Here is a 19,508-nt window from a genome sequence, read left to right as displayed (position 1 = left end):
CACGTGTTCTCTGTCTGCATGTAGGTTCTTTCTCACCTCTCACCTGCGATCATACATCGAATTATCTTAGATTTGTGTGAGAATAGATGTGAGACGGAACAACATTCAGTACAGACATGTTGTGCACAGATGACCCGGTCTGCAGATAATGTTCTCCAGATGTAAGAACAAACATTTTTATGCATCAGACCCAAACAGAAACAAAAACAGAAGTCTACTAAAGGGGAACAAGGTTCAAACTTCTGGGTGAAGACTTCCAATTCATTCAGCAATGAACAGTTTTATGCAGAGGTGTAGTTCTTTCTAAAACCAACTGTTATAGCCATCCTTAGACCTTGCACTTGTTGTCTTAAGCTGAGGAGTCTGTTTTGAGGGGATGGTGCTCTTTTTTGTCACAATGGGGAAAATCAGAGGAGGACTCGCGTTCAGAAAAAAAATCAAGATTTAATAATAAAAGAGCAAAAGGTACAAATAACAAATGTCATGGGAAACTCAAGGAAGATGACCAATCATCCAATATAGGACAGCGGAAACAGAGAAACTAAAGACACAGACTGAAACAGGCAACAGGTGTGACAGGACACAATGGAGACTAATGAGCTGAATCAAAAAGGAGGGAAAAACGCAGCTGGTCAATGTTGACGAATGAAAGAGCACAGAGCTGAACCACAGCTGACTGAAGACAGACTGGACATGGATCTGTTTGAAGTCCTAGGCTGTATCGAAACCGCTTGCGACATACTATTTAGAAATGTAGTATGCAGTACGTACAGCATACTGTATACTGCATACTGCGTTTGAAGTTAGTATATAGTATTACTTTTCTGTTGGATCTGTTCTGCAGTATGCTGGGTCAGGTGTCGCTTGATTTCAGGATTCAGAAAGCAGAAGTAAACTATGACCAAGCTGGACGCGAAACTGCTTCTTTAGCATCACTTATTATTTAAAAAGTTAATAAGTGGTTATATGGACTTTATTAATTTTCACAGCACCTCAAAACTGCCGTCAAAAAAGAAGAAAAAAGAAAATTGGAACATTAGCGCTGTGCGTTATGGGAAACAGTACGCCAGGGAGAGTGGTCTGATACATACTGAGAAATGTTCCTGAATCAGTACAACATCCTGGTAGTTTTGGCATACTGCAGATTTTGCTCTTGTTCACATACTACATACAGAATTTTGACCAAATCAGTATAGTAGGCAGTTTCGAAAACAATCCTAGATCAGAGTGCTTGAGATAGAGAGAGAGGGAATGTAGGTAGAGACCGGGGAATGACATGCGCAAATCCATGTCAGGACCTGAGATTGATCCTAGACCAGTGTGACATGGGCTAGTCATGGGGCATACATGGATGTACATGGGGCACCTGCTCTGCCAACTGAGCTAAACCACTGCACGAGGTTAACTTACCTCATAGAATACCACCTCTAAACTGCTCCACTTCCTCGCCTCCTACATCTTCAGCATGCTTTCAGCAGTAAAGTGACCACTTGCTTCACTAGCGCCATCTCTTGGGTATAATATCTTTGATATGATGCAATGAAGAGAATTGAAATCCTTAATTTAAGTGTTGCATGACTCTATTTCCATCCCTAGCTTCTGCACTTCCTTTTTAGGCTGTAGTTTGTTATTCAGACTCCTGACCCGAGCATGCTGTTGTGACATATTTGTAAATATCCACCAAACATTCCTTCTTTATGATCATCAGAGCAGGAATCTTCCTGAGCTGTCTACTGTGAAACTTCCCTAAGAAGCTGCAGAGTCACACAAACAGATCTCTGCACTGATGCTCCGAGACAAACAATATGAGCCTTTTTTCCTTATCTGATGTTGTGTCCTTTCTTTCTTTCTCTGTTTGTTTGCAGACAGCCGTTTCCAGCTGGCGACAGAGTGACATTTAACGGGAAGGAGTGCATCTGCCAACAGTGTACCCAGCCTCTCCCTGCCAACAGCCCTGCTCCCATACAGGCTGTGCACAGTCAGTACTTTATTTATGTCAGAGCACAAATCAGAAACCGGGGCGCCTGCTTTGATTTGTTTCACTACTCATTATATTTCTTCCTCTCACTGTAAATTAGAACTCTCTTAAATTGTTTTGAGCCCACTCTCGGGAAATCAAATGTTCTTTTTTTGTCTTTTGCAAATCATACCGGAGCTCTGGAGAGGGAACTCCTCAGAAGTGAACTTTAATATTATTCCTCATCAGATATCTTTGTGTTCTGCAGACTGCTGCGGCTGCGGGAAGGAGTTTAAGAACGAACAGTCTCTGGTAGCGCTGGACAAACACTGGCACCTGGGCTGCTTCAAGTGCAAAGTCTGCAACAAGGTGCTCAACGCCGAGTACATCAGCAAGTGAGTCCAATGGATTTAGATTCACAAATTTTATGTGCAAAATATTGTCCTTATTACCAGCTAAGAGAATCATGGTGGTACTAGTTTTTAAATTCAAGTTCACTGCAAAAGTGTACTTTCTCTGTTCTTTGCTGACTCATCTTGTGCTGCCCGATCAGGGATGGGATCCCCTACTGTGAGATGGACTATCACGCCATGTTCGGCATCCAGTGTGAGAGCTGCAAGAAGTATATCACTGGAAAAGTCCTGGAGGTAATGTTGTTGTTCTTCTATGTGCTATACTCTAATCAGTTTGAAATATATATGCTGTTATCGTTCTCACAAATGATTCAAGCATCGACCCCGTTTCTGCGAAACAATCATCAAAATTTCATCAGACCTCACCCTGAGTGCAACATTACAGCTGCCTCCAGGAAACCCGTGTTTGACATCTCACCAGCTTCTTATCATGAGTAACTTTTTAGAGTTTCCAGCTTTTGACATTATCAGAACTAGAGTGAGAGCGCTGAGATTAGTCTCCCTGCAGCCTGCTGCGTGCTGCACAACAGAGACTAACCAGGCAGCCCGGATATTCAGCACAATCTCTCTCTTCAGGCCGTGGGCTAATGGTTTTGACCTCACTCTCCACTGCACTCTCACATGTTACCTTTCCTTGCTCCCTTCCTTCCTCTCACCCTCAGGAAAGGTTGAGTGTTCTTTGTTACTCTCAAATGGAGCTACGCAGCCTCCTGCTCTGAAGAACTCTGACATCACTGGAGACTTACAGTTTTTAAACATGTCATTAGATATGAGGAGTGAGATGTCACTCAGTATAGTTGTGTGTGTGTGTGTGTGTGTGTGTGTGTGTGTGTGTGTGTGTGTGTGTGTGTGTGTGTGTGTGTGTGTGTGTGTGTGTGTGTGTGTGTGTGTGTGTGTGTGTGTGTGACTTGATTCTAAGTGTGTAGTATTTGAACTTTACCTTGTGAACCTAACCAGACAAGAGCAGCATGAACTCTCAGACTGTCACAAAATCAGCCAAATCAGGTAGGATCTTAATGCTAAAAAAGAGATGTTTCAGGGTTGTTTTCAACACTGTGAATGCATGATAACAAAAAAGTAGAACGTTTTTTTCAATATGAAGAAGCTATTTAAGTTGAGTTCATACAAAACAACACTTGAAGTCGGTCAGTTGGGACTGCCAGCAAGGGTACAGAAGAAACCTATAAATAAGCTGACCGTGAAAAGAAACCAGAGTTGGTTTAGTGTATCTGTCTTTGTTATTCAGAAGCCAACTCTCTGTGGATATGTTTTCTATCAAAACACCAGTCTCATTTTTCTATTAAACTTTATCATAAAAAAAGGAAATGAATATGATTTGTCCACAAAGGGTATTTCCTATACATATTGGTCACTTATATTGTTACTCTCATATTCAAACAGAGAATCAAACTAACTTTTTATCACACCAAATAGACACTTGACCGACAGCAGGCCTAGACCATATCCTCCTAAGTACAAAGATTGGTTGATAGAGATTAAGTTCCCTTAAGCCTATAGCAGTATAACTAGTGGTCAGTCCAAAGCAAGACTAAACCAACCATGACAGTAACATTATGAGAATCTAAGAATTTGAGACTGTTTTTCAGGGGAGAGCCACATAATTAAGTATTAAAGGCTCTACCTCCCATACTACTTTTAGAGACTGTATGGTTACATACAATACAGTAGGATACACTGCTATGATATGATATGACACAATATCATGTGATACACAGATGAGCTCTATAAGATTAGACAGTGCTTCTTCATTAAGAGCATTTAAAATCATATCATAAAGCATGTTTTGAAACAGTCTAGCTTGCGGGGGACTACATGCAATAAGAACTGAGTGTGAGCGACTGAGAGGTTTGTTGGAGAGGCAGGTAGAGGAATGCAGCTTTAGTGAAGCAGACTGTTGTTCTGCAGGGATGGAGGGATGGGACATGGGATACTCTCCTAGGGCGTAGAGAGGGATGAGAGAAGGAGGAAGAGAGGAAGAAAGCTTTTAGACAAGGGGTCTTGGAAGCTACCGCCGTGACCTCAGAACAACAGAGCAGCATTATTGAGACCAACAATAATCCCTCTCTCTCTTTCACTTTCTCTCCTTTCTTTCCTCACATGGCACGTCTCACATTCCCCCTCTTATAAACACCGATCAGGTTCCAGAGCGGAGCAGCGGGAGAGGAATCAGATGAGGGCATGGTTCTTTGACATTTCCAACAGTTTGGTATTAAGCCACTGGGTGTATGTTTGATTATTTGGTCTTGTAGTTTCTGGAGCCAAAGTCAGTGGAGCAGGACTAAAAGCTCCTGTACCTGTGAAGTGTGTGTGTTTATGGGACGGGGAGGGGCAGAGCGGTCCTGTGTTTGTTTGCTTCAGGCTAGATTTCCCATACTTCTGCTCTCCTTTCATTACCTCATACCTCTAAACATGAGAAGGGTTTAGACCGGGGGTTAATTAAAGGGCAATTCAGGTCATTTTAAACCTGGGGGGTATTTACTTTTTACATTTTAGGTCTAAATGTGCACAAAATAATCTGGAATTGATAGATTGCTTCAACAGGCAGCTATGAAGAGTGCTGTGATATGAAACATAATCCTTAGGGGGCAAATACGCATGATTATAGTACATCTACTAAAAGTGGGTGTTTCTGCTCACAGACTAAAAGGTTGATTTAAGTGTCGTTAAACAACTGATACAAAGTTGTAATTGAAGCCCTTTTTAACCAAATACAGCCATTTCATCCCACACGTTGAAGCCACCAGACTCTATTCAAAATGGCTATTTATCATGCAGACTGCAGGAGTTGATGGTCTGACTTCCCTCTGTCAAATAGTCTGTTTTTGTTGTCAGTGATTTTTGTAGGAATGAATAATATTGGATTTTTGCTGACATGCCTTATCCTGATAATTCTTATATACTCTGCCCCGATCCAGATCCTGAGCAACATTTTGTTTTAAATTCAAAGAATACAAAGTGTCTCCTGTACTAGATGTGATCTGTTTCTCTTATTGTGACAGTCTGTTTGTTAGAGACATCGACATAAAACAACACAAACATTTGATTCTACCATGAAACACATTCAGGAATATGGTCACTGTTTATTTCTTAGCTTTGATGAATGGTTGAAGTAGAGGCTGGTGACAGGTTTTGTCTGCCGAGCTTTTTTATTCTTACATTTTGGAAAGAGATGCACAACTAAACTGATAGTGTTAAAGGAGTTTTAGTTTGCTCCTCCACGCTATTTTGTTGTCTGTTTCTGCCAATTAAAAATACTTCCATACAGCTGACATGTTGACGCTTGTTGTTGGCATGGGTAAGCGGTCACCAACTTATCAGCCGTACATATCAACGGATATTTTCTTATCTATTGATACTGATAATTCACTTTTTTAGCTTTGATGTGCCCATACTGATATCATGACAGTTATATTGTGCATCCCTAATCTTTTGCGTTAAACCTTCATTGCAGCGGTAGATGATAAATTCCTGTGTCAATATGATCTGGTAGCCTTGTAAAAAGCTGGTCCGGTCAGGACCCTCAGGACTCTCGTTTCAGAGAGTGTTTATTTTCATGCAGTAAGTTATATTAAGCGGTAAGGATCTGTTCTGGGAGCTCCCTGCCATTCAACCTGCATAAGTGGAATGCAAGAGCCTGAGCACACCTCCCCTCTCTTTTATGTGCATACATGAAAAAGCCAAGACAGGGAGAGCAGCAGCAAAGACCCCGGGGTACAGAATGGAGTGAGCATCAGTGACAATACATATAACACTGGTCAAATCAGACAGCAGAAAAGAGGAAGCAGGAAGAGAGGGCAGGCTGAGGCAGTTCATATGAAACTAATATTTTACTGTTTGCTGATTGGGTGTGTAGAAGATATTTGTCTTAAGCTGTCAGCTGATGGGGCTGGTCGTAAGAGCAGCTGATGTTCTGAGGGCCAACCTTGACCTCTTGGCCTGCCTGAACAAACACTATGCACACTAAACACAATGGCTGTTCTTTGTTTTTACATCTTACCTTTCTTTGTAAAAGTTTCTGTCTGTGAAGTTTTGAGATACTTTAAAAATTTTCTTTGATCGTCAGCGGCAAAGACGAGCACTTTAAGTGGACACATGTTGATGGGATGCTTTGCCAATCACGCCCATTTCACATCTGCTACCTGACAGAATCTTTGGAGCAAATCCAAAATATTCATACATATTTGTCATTTAGATCTCAACGTGTGTAAAAATAGGACCCAAGATTCAAATACTCAAACACCCATTCAGTGTTACATGATATTAAAGATTATATTGCATGAAGTCTAATAAAAGCATTAAAACAAACTTCTTGTGGTGTAAATCCTCTGAGAGATGGTGACATGCTCTATAAATACAGTCCAGGCTTTGTGGCATCCTTTTTCATTATTAAATCAAATGCCAGCCCACAGAGCTGTCACAGTGCATTAGTACAGACGCCATTCTCAGCCACTCCACCTGTGCTGTGCTGCTCTTTGAAACAGTGACAGGAGACCGAGCGTTCAAAATGTCATGACATTTGGTTGAGATCAAAGCGTCGGCTTGGTGAGGACGTATCGAGTCAGTAACGAGCTGGCTACGGTGAAATGAAACCGTGCCTTTATCTCATTGTCGCTGTGTCTATTTATTGCCCCTCACAGAAATCAGCTGTCACTCAGACAGTGAGTAGGTGCTGTAATGTCTCCCCTCGTGTTGTCAGGCCCTTCACACTTTGTTAGGAGTGTGAAGTGCGATTATTGAAAAAGTTTGGGGTGTGTTTCATCCTTGATGAAATGATCTTACTCAACAGACAGTAGCAAAGTCAATGTTTCCATGTTTATAAAATGTGCAACATAACCGTAGGATCCAGCTTGACATAGAAGATTCACACCGGGCGGCCACATTAAATTATAGACAATTAACAGCCCTCAGCTGGGTACGAAGGTGTGAATATAATCCCACAATGCTCCAAGCCTTCAGTCAGGTGCTAATCAGGAACAGCCTGGTAGTTTTATAATGACATTAAAGTATTTTTACAACAATTAGCGACTAAATGAGTGAATGTAGGGCCTGTTTCCACTGACAGCATCTTTGTCCTTGCAGTGCCCATCTTTCTTTAAAATGCTCTATATGCTTCATTACTTCTTTAAATCAATGGAATTTCACATGAAAGCATATAAACAATTGATATAAATTGTGTAGTAGCACTAGCTGCAGCTCTTGACCTGGAGGTAGACCCCTCAGAACGAGTATGATCAGTCCCTCTTTCTTACGGGCCTCCACCATTAGTTCTGATATAGTTGTTTGAAGAAGTCCCGCCTCTTCCTGGTTTTGATTTGTCAGTTATAGAGAAGTGACATTGAAGAAGTGAACTATTTTTAGCTGAGAGCGTTGAAAGTGCAGCAATACATTTTTAAAAAAGAACAACAACTAATGCCAGGGGCGCAAAAAAAAAAACACTAATAGTGGATACAGGCCCTTGTATTTTTTAATTTTGATTGTCTGTTTTTTTTTTAACACTTTGTTACTTGTATTGAAAAGTGCTATACAAATAAAAGTATTAGTATTATTATTATAAAATCTTGGTAGAGCAATTCGTAAAACCAAGGCCTGAAACACAATTCAGGACAAAGCTGTCTTATCATATCAATGGCATGTTATAACACCAACGTTGTTTTACTTTAAAGCTCCTATCAGTAGTTTTTGGCCGGTTATGAAACAGACTTGAATTCATATTGATGCCCTTTTGTGACGTGGGAAATGAGAAAATGAGATCATCATTGACAATCAATCAATCAATCAATCAAGCTTTATTTATAGAGCACCTTTCATACAAGTCAAATGCAATTTAAAGTGCTTTACAGCGACTGAAAAATTAGGAAGAAGAAGAAGATGTAAAGTATTTGCAAAACATGCTACATATTAAAACACAAAAATGTATTTTGCAGTAGAGACTAGTGCAAACCAACAACAATAGAGTATATGTTATTATAAATAAGTTACAGCATCACAATAAAAATAAGAATATAATAAGTTAAGATAAGGATAAAAGTTGAAGATAAATAAAGGCACACAAATTATGAATAAAAGAGTAGACAACTAATTAAAAATGAGTAGTTAAAAAAAAGAACATTACAATCAATAGGCACGGGACCTTTTAGAGACATATTGTTTTCTTTAGTTGATCAGATATTGTGACGTGTTATCATTTCATTATCTTGCAAATGTCATACCATATCATGACCAACTCTGTGTTTTAATTGTCACCTGCCAAGGGAATGCAGATGTAAATGAGCTCTAAGCTAACTCTGGTACAATGCATCAAATGGCAACATTTATGTTCAATATTGTACATGGTCCCTTTATAAATAAAATCTATTTAATTAGTTCTCACCCCCAAAATTAAACATCATAAAGATGCAATAATACCCTGCAGTGATGTTTTGGAGCTGCATGTAGTTCCTTGTGACAGAAATATCACTTTGAAAGCCTGAGCTCCATGTAGATTGAACTTCTGTGTTGCTCAATCCTCTAAATGTTTCACCCGTGCGTGACTTGTTCTTGCAATCATGAGAAGAGACGATGAACGAGGATGATGTTTTGGAGAGCAGATGGTCAGCTGGAGGTAGAAAAGGCATCTTTGCGACCTCACCTGCCCTTCAACCACTCGACTCTCTTTGTTTATCTGAACTCTGCAGGAGTCTCAGCCACAAACCTCAACCCTGGCTCACCAGCCGTTCCAAAGTAAAACATCCAATCTTTCCAGCCCTGATTCACCCCTCCTCTGTCCTGACTTATCAGTCCAGCAGGACATTGAATATGATAATTTTCCCTCACACAGCCCTGGACTCTGACAAAGGAAGGATTTGATTGCACTGCTATCTCCTTTCCGGCACTCTCAAGCTTTCCATGTTTGAATTTCAATCCAGCTCCGGCTTTTTATCTTTTGGCCTCCGTGTTTCTAAGTCAACTTCCTTTTCTCTGTCGCTGTCCTTTTATTTGTTTCAGCTCAGGTCAGGTATGAGCTCTTGGCACAGCGTCTGAAACATGCTGCCAGTTTGAGGCACCTGACTTTCTTTATCTCTCTATAATACCTGGACCCAGATTCTTCCTCCTCATGTTCGGTCCGTGCCTCATGTCCCTAGTTTCTTCCTCCCTCCATCTGCTGTTGATTCTGTCTAGAAAAATTACCAAGCAGGGTGTTATTCGAGAAACAGGGTGTCTACGTCCTGTTTTCTGGTTTCTGTCCATGTTGAAATGACGCAGCAAAGTGGAGAGACCTCAGAGGAGTTGGATGTAATCAGGCCGCTGTTGAAGCAAGATGGGACGCCACTGGGAGGCAGAGATCAGCAGACACCAGATGGCTGTTTTGCAAGAAGAGAACGACTTCATCGCAGCATGAAGCCATCTTGATTTGTTTAGTTTATTATTGAGTCCATAAATCATACGTGCTCTAACACAAGTGAATCTGCCAGCAGTGTGAGATAATTCAGCTACATTCCTACCAAGCTTTGATTTTCAAAACAAAATACAGCGCTTGTGTTAATCAAATCTCCTCTGTGAAAGGGGAATGGTATTTGAATTACCAAACAGGCCGTTAAAAACGAGGAAGTGATATGGGCGGGAATCCATTTTTGGAGCAGAATTTGCAAGGCTGAGTTTCTGATGTCAGTAAATCTGCATGATGCTGTTAAGCAGCAGTAATATTTTACATCTGGTTAAAAATTTGTGATTATTCACATTATTGTTAAAGAATTGCACTGCTTACGTGACAAAACTGAAACACCAGTATGTCTGGGTTCACAGAGGCTCCACTATCTCTGCATAGATTAACTTCAACTCTGACAGGGTCATTGCTGCAAATATATCATTAGTTTTTAATTGTCAATACAAGTTAAAGTAACCGCATGCAAGACACATAGATCTCATAGTTTAACATTATTGATCAAAAGAGGTCAGGAAAGTGTTAAATCTTCAGAATCATCATCAGGATTTCATATTTTTAAAGCCTGAGTTCTCAAAGTCTTGATGCATATTCATCCCGCTCTTCTTTAAATAATCTAGAGCCTCATATGCAACACAAGTGCTCCCCCTTGTGGTTGAATAATAAAGCACAACCTTGTTTTTTAGACTTCATGGTAACAGGTGGCATTTAAATCAAGCTATGCTAATTGGACTAAATTACTGTTAGCTCAGAAAGGCTCCTGGGAGTTGTAGTTCTTGCTGCTGCAGCATTTTTAATAAGTTGATGATAATTTCAGAAAGAAATAAGACACTTATGTGTTTGTTTCATTTTGTGGTCAGAGCAGTGAGCATGATGGCAAAGTGATGCTGGTTTCAGATCACCATAATAAGACCTGAGCAATGAGGCTAAACATTTAGGGATGTTTTTCTTCCCTCAGATCTGAGGTTTACTGCCGTGTTTTCTCTGTATCGTCCTCTTTGTAAGAACCGTACCAGTAACAGATTAGTCCTCTAATATCTGGCACCATGTCTCCTTACAGCTTTATTTTAGATGCACTGCTAAATAGCTTGAATAATTCTCGTTAGGAACAAACTAAATGATGACTGCTGCGCTGTCGTAACTGATGTTTGTTTTCTGCTCACCAGGCTGGAGAGAAGCACTACCACCCCACATGTGCCCGCTGCGCCCGCTGTGAGCAGATGTTTGCAGAGGGAGAGGAAATGTACCTGCAAGGTAAAGACAGTTCATGGGACCTTGAAGAAATACCTTCAATCTTTAAATGTTTAAATGCACCTACGACTCTCTCCTGTCAGAGAGTAAAAACATCTATCTCCTCACTCAGCACCTGCTGTGATACCCCCTGCACCACGAACCATAATGCACTGTGAATGTCATTATTACCAAAGATCTGAGTTAGCAGCTTGTTGAATGAGTCATGCACATTGTGCCTGAGTCACTCCACCACAGTGATGGAGGTATTAATTATTGCTGCTGCAGCACCAACATGAAGCAGCAGCTGGTGCTTTGCTGTAGGAGCCTGATTTTCCTCAGCTCTTGTCGAGCTGCTGCTTATGTCGTGATTTTGTGTTTGCAACAGCTTTGTTAAAACATAAGCATCCTTTGTGGGACGATGTCTGCAGTTTTATGTAAATGTTTCATGTACATGTTTTTGTTTGTTTTGCTAATAATGGGGTGCTAACGTGCTGAATAAGGCAGGAGCCCCAAATACAGAGGCTGCTGTTCTTTTTGCCTCCCTGCCTTGACCCTCTGTTTCATGTCTACCACGAACTCTCCTCCCCAACACTTCCTGTCTTCACCCGTCCTCTCAATATGGTGTTATTATTGCAAGTGCTAATATTGAGTATTCATATGATTTTCAGTGCAGTTGTAAGCTAGGATTGTAGCGGGAAAAGAAATAAAAAAAAGTCTTTACTCCTTATAATCTTATCAATCCTTCCGCTTTCCACTTCTCATATTTGGAATACATCTGAAGATATTCACTAACCTTCATACCCTCAGCCTTCCCACACAAACTTAAACCCTATATATTTTTATATATATTATTTATTTATTTTGTATTCAATATTAACCCCTTTAAATTAATAATTAGAAAACTGTCATTCAGCTGTTTTTGTTTCATTATCATTAATGATATAGGATATTTATTTACTTTCTTCTTCTTCTTCTTCTTCTTCTTCTTCTTCTTCTTCTTCTTCTTCTTCTTCTTCTTCTTCTTCTTCTTCTTCTTCTTATTCTTATTATTATTATTTTGAATATTAACATCATTATTATTATTTTGAATATTAACATTATTATTATTATTATTTATTTTTTTTAAATATTAACATTGTTGTTATTATTATTATTATTATTATTATTATTATTATTATTATTATTATTATTATTCATTTTCTCCCTCTTTCATTGCTTACTTTCCTAGGTTATTTCTGCTGCTCTATTTTTATTAACATCAATTGTTTTTTGTTTTTTGTTTATTTATTAGGTTTTTTGTTTTGTTGTTGCTGTTTTTGTTTTTATCTTTGTTTTCTTTGTTTGTCAGTTTTTTTTATTTTTTCCATATTTTTGCCTTGTTTACTTGTTATTCTGTCTACTATCACTCGCTCACCCTTTTCTTGTAAAGCAGATTTCTTGCACAAAAAAATAAAATAATTGTAGCGAGGAATTCTAATGTTAGTTGTATTGAGTAGTCCATACTTTTTTAGCCGTGTATTTATTAAACTTTAATGATGGCCCATGACTTTCACTATCTTGAAAATCCAACATGCACAAACAAGATACAAGTTGTTCAGAGAGCCGTGGAATCAGAAATGGAATCTTGCCAGCTTCTGCATTAGCAAAACTTGTAACGGCATGGACCTGATCTTCATGTCAGAGAAAAATGGTCTCCTGCTTTCAAAACTGTGAATGGATACGTGAAATGTTGGAAACAATCTCTGACATGTTTTATTTTTGTCTCTGTTTCTTCAGGATCTACTATCTGGCATCCTCCATGCAGGCAAGCAGCCAAGCAGGAGGAGAAGAGTAAGGTGAGTGTAAAAGACCTGTGAGTAACAGTAACATTATCAAAAGAGAGAAATGCTCCAGGCTGAGTTGTCACGAATCCCTCAATGAGGACCAGCGGGGATCCAGAATAGACCAATGAAGTGTAAGAGAGGGCGCTGGTGTATTTTTAGGCTTCTTGATCATGCAGCTGTAGACCAAGAGAAAGAGGGGTTGAATGACAGCTCATATTAAAGTACCATGGTTTATATTAACACTGCATCATCAGCAGCCCTGCAGCTTTACATCAAGTGTCCGCCCTCATTCAGTCTCCCTCCTCATTCCTCATCAAAACCCATCTCCTCCCCAGAAGCAGGTCCGGATACAGCTCAATGACGTCCCTGAGCAGCAGGTTGGTGCTCCTGAACGTCCCCTGCATCCCACCAACCCTCCTCACAACCCTCTGCTGCATGGGTTGATCATAACCGTAGACCCTTAGTGCTGAATTTGCCTTACATTTAGCTGCAGCCACGCTTACAGGCCTCCTCCTGTAGAGACTTCTGATTGGTCAGTAAACTGATGGTGTGTCTTATCAGTTGGTGCATGTACAAAGAAGCTTTGAGGTGCGAGTAGAGAGGAATGAAGTGTTGTAGTACCTGCTAACTCTGATTGATGCTCTCGTCAGTGTCCAGCGCAGCTTCACTAATTGCACCGTAGATCCTCCATCTGGTTCTGTCTGGTGTACCGTGATGCAGTGAGAGTTTTGCATTTGTTGTTGTTGTGGGGAACAAAATGTAGCAGCAATGAGGTTGAAATGATTCTGCTTTAACAAAGTCAAACATGGAAAGACTAAAAAACTTGCTGAGTGTGCTTTAAGACTGGAAGGAGGAGAGGAGGAAACATGTAGCCTTGCTGGCACTTTTCTTTCTTTGAGTTTTCCTCTGTGTTGGTCTAAGCTTCTGAAAGTTAGGTTTGCAAAGAGTTAACTTTAAGCCTGACTTGTTCAGTTTCTAGCGACGTTTGATTTTCAAAAACAAGGGTAAATAAAAATCTCTTTTAACAACTCTCTTCCTGTTGAATTATATTCCTTTATGGTACGGATTTGAGCCAAAAGATGTCCCCAGTGTCCCAGAAAACCCAGATGTGTCATTGTTTCTCTTTTTGCTGACATTTTACAGCCAAAAATAATTTCCAAAGTTAAAAGGAAGCAGGGGAATTGATTCATAAAAAATATGGGGTAACTTACAAACTCAATACACACAGCATTGAAGTTTAATTTGTCGGCATAAAAAACAAGCATGAGCTCGTTTGAATGATCATACGTTTGTTATATATTCACTCATGGTTGTGTTGTGTTGGTTCCAGGTGACCAGGACCTCTTCTGAGAGCATCACTTCAGTCCCAGCCTCCAGCGCTTCAGGCTCCCCCAGCAGAGTCATCTATGTAAGGCTGCACCACCTCTACATTCCACCAGGGGGCAGCAGCGGTCACTCTCTCCTGTTGATACGTAGTAACTGTGTTATTCCTCTCTCTGCTTCCAGGCCAAACTTGGAGAGGAGATGCTGGACTACAAGGACCTAGCAGCTCTTCCAAAGACCAAGGCCATCTACAACATCGACAGGCCTGACATGCTGTCCTACTCTCCGTATGTGAGCTACCCGTCTGAGGAGAGACACTACGGAGAGGTAGACTACTAGAGCTCTTTGCATTTACACTTTGTTTCCTCTTCACTTTTTATCCCTCCTATCCGGTGATTGAAATCAACGATCATAGTTGTGCCCCTTTTTAGCTTTTAGCAAGTTACAGCAGCAAGGACAAACTTCCTTTAACAGGTAGAAACCTCGAGCAGGACCAGACTCATGTTAGACACACATCTGCAGAGGCCGTGATGGAGAGAGGGATAGAGGGAGATGAACCGAAGGAGATGATAGTGGTGAGACGGATGTAGTAGTTGTATCAGCTGGAGTCTGGCACGTCCACAGCAGCAGAGATCCAGAGGAACCTACAAGACAAGGGAGCTCAGGGACTCCAGAAAGCTCTATGGTTAGTAACTTTAATGGGACAGGAAGAGTTAAAGTAAGAGACAGGCAAAGAGAAGGAAAGACAGGATCCCAGTATTACAAGATTTTCTGATCTAACTCTATTAAAATGATTATAAATGCCTAATTTAATAATATGAAACCACATCTATATAAAAAAGCGGAGAAAGCCGAGGTTTGATCTCTGAAAAAACGATTAGATTTGAATAAAGTTGATTAATCTCTCAGGTTTCATTGCTCTCTATCTGTAGAAAGAGTAAACATCCTTAAAGAGTCCTCCCTCCCTGTTTCGTCTTTATCAATTTGCTCTCCCTCCATCACTGCCCCTCACTCCTCCAAACTGACGTCAAGCACATCCATTCATCATCACAGTGCTTGCTCCTCTGTAAGAATCACACCCATCCCTCTGTAGTCTCTGTCTCCTCACCCTGAGTGTGTGAATCCAATGATTCACTTTGGATCCGCTCCACTCAGCTCGTCCATCTATCAGGAGTCTCCTCTCAGTGGACGCCATGACTCACTGACGTTGAATAATCCCTCTAATGGTCGGCTGGATAACTCATATAAGCTCTCATATGAGTTCGTCCTAATCATAAGCTTTCTCCCCCTCTTCATTTGCAGTCCCCCCAGCTGCTTTCTCCTACTCCTACTGAGGTAATGTGATGCATGGTGTGTCACTGTGGTTTTCACACACCCTCCATCTGTGCTCTGATGTGTATGTTTTTGAGTGGTGTGTACAAAGGAGGTGTATTGGTGTGCAAAGAGTGGTGTTAGGTTTTAAGGTGAGGTGTGCGACTCCAGCCTGGTTAAGTCAAGTTCTGCAGAACTCCTTTTCAGTCAAATAACCTCTGACTAGGCCAAAATATCCTTATGCAAAGTAAATATAAGTAGGATGGATTATTTGGGTTGGATGATGAAAGAAATCAGAGAATTCAAGAATAAAGGCTTAATTTTTTAGAATAAAGAGATAAAGTGAGAGGCTGTCCTTCTTTAGAATAGACTCAGATTCTGTCACTAACTTTTGGAGTCCAGTTATTTACGAAAATATGATGCTGATGTGCCAAAAGATGAAACATTCAGGTAAATGTAAAACCCACATTTCAGTGTAACCGCACTGGAAGCTCCAGGTTCTTCATTTTGGTGCTGCTCTTATAATAATCGCCTTCAAAATCAAATCAAATAAAGACTAAATGTAACTTCAATTCGATATTTTCAATTTATCCGAAGTCCTAGATCAGGTACTGATTTTGTTTGCTTTTTGTCTGCAATGTGGCTCTAACACTCCACTGGACAGTGCAGCACTGCATCATCAGGGTCTAGTTCACTTAGCTGCAACCGAAAATGTCAGTAAGATACTGCTGCAGCAAGAAGTGCATGGATGAGAAACGATTCAGAGGCAATGCAGATACAAAGATGCTTGCAGAAGTAGAACACGAAAACATGACGCAAATGAAAACAAAGATGCTGCACAGATGTGAATCCCTCAGAGGCCTGCAGGCTTCTGTTGTGCATTTTCATTTGTTCCCTTAGAGTCTCTTTTTCATTTCCAGCATTTTTTGGTTGTTGTATTTAGACATTTAAATGAGACTTTTTAACTGAACTTTCAAAAATAATCTCAAGTAGCCCGAAAAGTAACCCCTGAGGGACTCCTTCCTCAGTCTGAGAAACACTGTGCAACAATTTTCTGTCTGTGTGTAAGCTCACAGACATCTGGTGTGTGCACACAGCCCGTGATCTGTAGATGTGGAATGAACTAAATCTTCAGTAATCATACGTCAGTCTTGTATTAACATTAGCTGTAAACTTCCAATTGATCTTTGGAGCGGCTTAAACAGAATGATTGATCAGAAAATCAGCGTTGAGGTCACACCCACATTCCAGTTTGACTCTGCCGGGATTGATTTATCTTCTGTTTGTTACTCCCTATAAAAACACTGACTGTGATTTTTACTCTGTTTGTGCATCCAGGGCGATGGCGAAAAGTCCCCCCGTCAGCGGAGGCCCTCCAGCCCCAGCTCCAACAGCTCCCTGGGAGGCTACGGACGCTACACCCCATGCAGATCTCCCCAGAACTACAGCCGACCAGGTATCAGCCTCGAACACACGAGTGATGTAAACACAATTATCCGTGTTGTTTTAGTTGGGTCAGTTTATTTCTGAGAAGTGTTCTAATCTTGCCTCTCACATTCACTCCTCTTAATGAAAATCTGGATGTTTGTTTCATGTATTCTGGGAAATATCTGTTCAAACATTTCGAATGATTCATCATTTCTTTTACGTACCTATCCGAAACCAGAAATTTAACTGAATGCTCTGTCGGTGCTTGATTCAAATCCTGTAAAAAACCATTGGATGAACTCAAAAACTTTAAGGGTTTTACTCCATTTACCCGTGAATATACTGACTTGGATTGTTTGGCATTTCTTACACTTTTGTTTGGGTTTTTTAATCAATGATTCAACCTTTTTTTCAACGGGACAACCGATTTATTCCCCCTGACATCTCTAGAAAAACGTACCCATAAACAAACAAATATTCCTGACTCAACATCTTTCCTGTGATCTGATTGGACACTCAGGCCCAGATGTATACCTTGGTGGTAAATACAACAACCAAGCCCGTGACTGCAATTCCCTCCCTTTGCCTCCAAATCTCATGGGTGCCATTAAGTACCCCTCCACCTGGGCCAGGGACTCATCCCCCCTCCCTCAGTACTACTCTGGAGGTGCTGAAGGCAGCGTTGGTGGAGGTGGTGGTGGTTGTGGTAAGCACTCGCCTCTACCAGGAGGTGGCACTGCGAGCTTGTCTTATCAGTTGAACCCCACCACCCTGGCCATGCTGCAGCAGCACAACTACATCCCATACTTCAGAGGTATCAGAGCACGCCGAGGCTGAGAGCCGGTCAAATACAGAGCATGGACGACTTACTAGGATCACTGCTGCTGTCAATAATTAACCATTTTAAGACTTGGATTTAAGTTCAAAATACAATTCCGTACATCAGCAAGTCGTCCGCCCACTCTGTACTTGACTGAGACTGCCAGTCCAGAAGAATGGAGTGCTGTGATACGACCTTTTGATTGACTTGACTTGGCATGGTCTGTGAATAAGCACCAACTTACCCATGAGATGGAAACTCACACATAGAGTCTCAGGGTCTGTAGCTTCACCATGGATCAATGAGTCTAATGGACCATATTCATACTGCGGCTGTTTGCCTGTGGTGTTACACTCAGTGTGGGAAGCTCAAGTGTTGTTATCTTTCCTACTACTTTAACAAACTGGTTTTAATTTACTGCTTCTTGATTTATAGGCAACTACAAAGATGATGGATAATACAACTCTAGATATCAGGAAACATTTCAAGTCAAAAAACACTTTTAATAATCTATTAGCTTCCATCAGAACTCTGCTAATGTTAGCATTTAGCCACCTCCGAGCTAACATCTCTGGACATTTGGAAAATAATTGTTGCATCATTAAAATCCAAGATTAATTAAACCAAGGGATTAACAGAGTGTATCCTGTCACATTGTATAGTGTGGTATCAAGTCATACAATGTAATATTTCATCAGATCTTAACCTTACCATATCGACTAGTGTAGCATTTTATTCTATCAAATTGTTTCATAAAAAGTCATATTGTGTCTTATCATATTTAACCCTATCGTATTTTATCCTTCATACCTTGTTGTATTTTAGCCTAACATATCGTAATGTGATGTAATGGATCGCATTGTAACCTACCTTAACCCAACCTAAGCTAACGTAAAGTAGAGTCATGTAAAGTAACGTAATGTAATGTAACGCATCATATTGTATCCTATTATACTTTGTTGCATCTTATGATATCGTAACGTATTTGTAGCGTCCCTGATGTATCGTATAAAAAAAAAGTTACAGAATATCTCATCATGTTATACTGTAACGTATTGTATTAGATCGGAACGAGACATAATGTATCATATTGTATTTTATCCACTTGTATCATAATGCAATATAATTTAACGTATCGTAACATATTATATTTTATCTTATCGTACCTTGTTGTATCATATCGTATTATAAAGCAATGTAACGTAACACAACTTAATGTAACTCAACATAATGCTAAGTAACATAACCTTAATGTATCTTATCATAATGTATCATTTTTTATCTTATCTTATCTTATATTATCGTACCTTGTTGTAACTTATCGTATCATACTGTTAGTTAACGTTTTTATTTTATCGTACCCTGATGTATCGTATTATATCATCTTTTACAAGTGGACTACTCTAGCTGCCCTAACATTGAAATTAATGTTTGTTTTACCCTACCTAAGCTAGCCAAAATATGACGTTAGCTGTACTGTAAGGGGAGATGCTGGTTGACCCGCCTTCAGTACACAATATATCATATACATATCAAATATCAGTGCAGCTGCTGTGTCCCGTTTTTTAATCCTATGGTGGCAAATTTATTATCCATTTTGTTGATCTCTTTGTAGGAAAGTGCTGTAAATCAAGTACGTTTTCTAATCCATTAGGCTTCACAAACACTGCTCAAACATATCACCTTGAGTGTGACATCACTGGAAAATGGCTGCCATGTGAAAAGGTCAACAGAAAAACAGAAAATCTGACTTGGTTTG

The 19,508-nt window shown here is 40.2% G+C and overlaps 1 protein-coding gene across 5 annotated transcripts in view; it reads left to right on the top strand.

Moving 5' to 3' along the window:
* The window catches only part of ablim2 (actin binding LIM protein family, member 2), a 111,342-nt gene that overhangs the window by 68,566 nt on the left and 23,268 nt on the right, over positions 1–19,508 (top strand). For 3 of the 5 annotated variants that reach the window (XM_034677038.1, XM_034677039.1, XM_034677037.1), the window contains exons 4-11: positions 1,866–1,978; positions 2,226–2,352; positions 2,511–2,604; positions 10,978–11,065; positions 12,821–12,879; positions 14,198–14,275; positions 14,374–14,517; positions 16,840–16,957. In XM_034677038.1, the coding sequence (XP_034532929.1) occupies positions 1,866–1,978; positions 2,226–2,352; positions 2,511–2,604; positions 10,978–11,065; positions 12,821–12,879; positions 14,198–14,275; positions 14,374–14,517; positions 16,840–16,957 (821 nt within the window). Of the gene's footprint in view, positions 1–1,865; positions 1,979–2,225; positions 2,353–2,510; positions 2,605–10,977; positions 11,066–12,820; positions 12,880–13,202; positions 13,245–14,197; positions 14,276–14,373; positions 14,518–15,492; positions 15,526–16,839; positions 16,958–19,508 lie in introns of all 5 variants that reach the window. The other 2 variants (XM_034677035.1, XM_034677036.1) reach the window with 2 other exon arrangements.

The sequence above is a fragment of the Notolabrus celidotus genome, chromosome 23 (genome assembly GCF_009762535.1).
Source record: "Notolabrus celidotus isolate fNotCel1 chromosome 23, fNotCel1.pri, whole genome shotgun sequence".
Taxonomy (NCBI): domain Eukaryota; kingdom Metazoa; phylum Chordata; class Actinopteri; order Labriformes; family Labridae; genus Notolabrus; species Notolabrus celidotus.
Note: the sequence above shows the minus strand (reverse complement) of the source record. Positions and strands in the feature narration are given on the sequence as shown.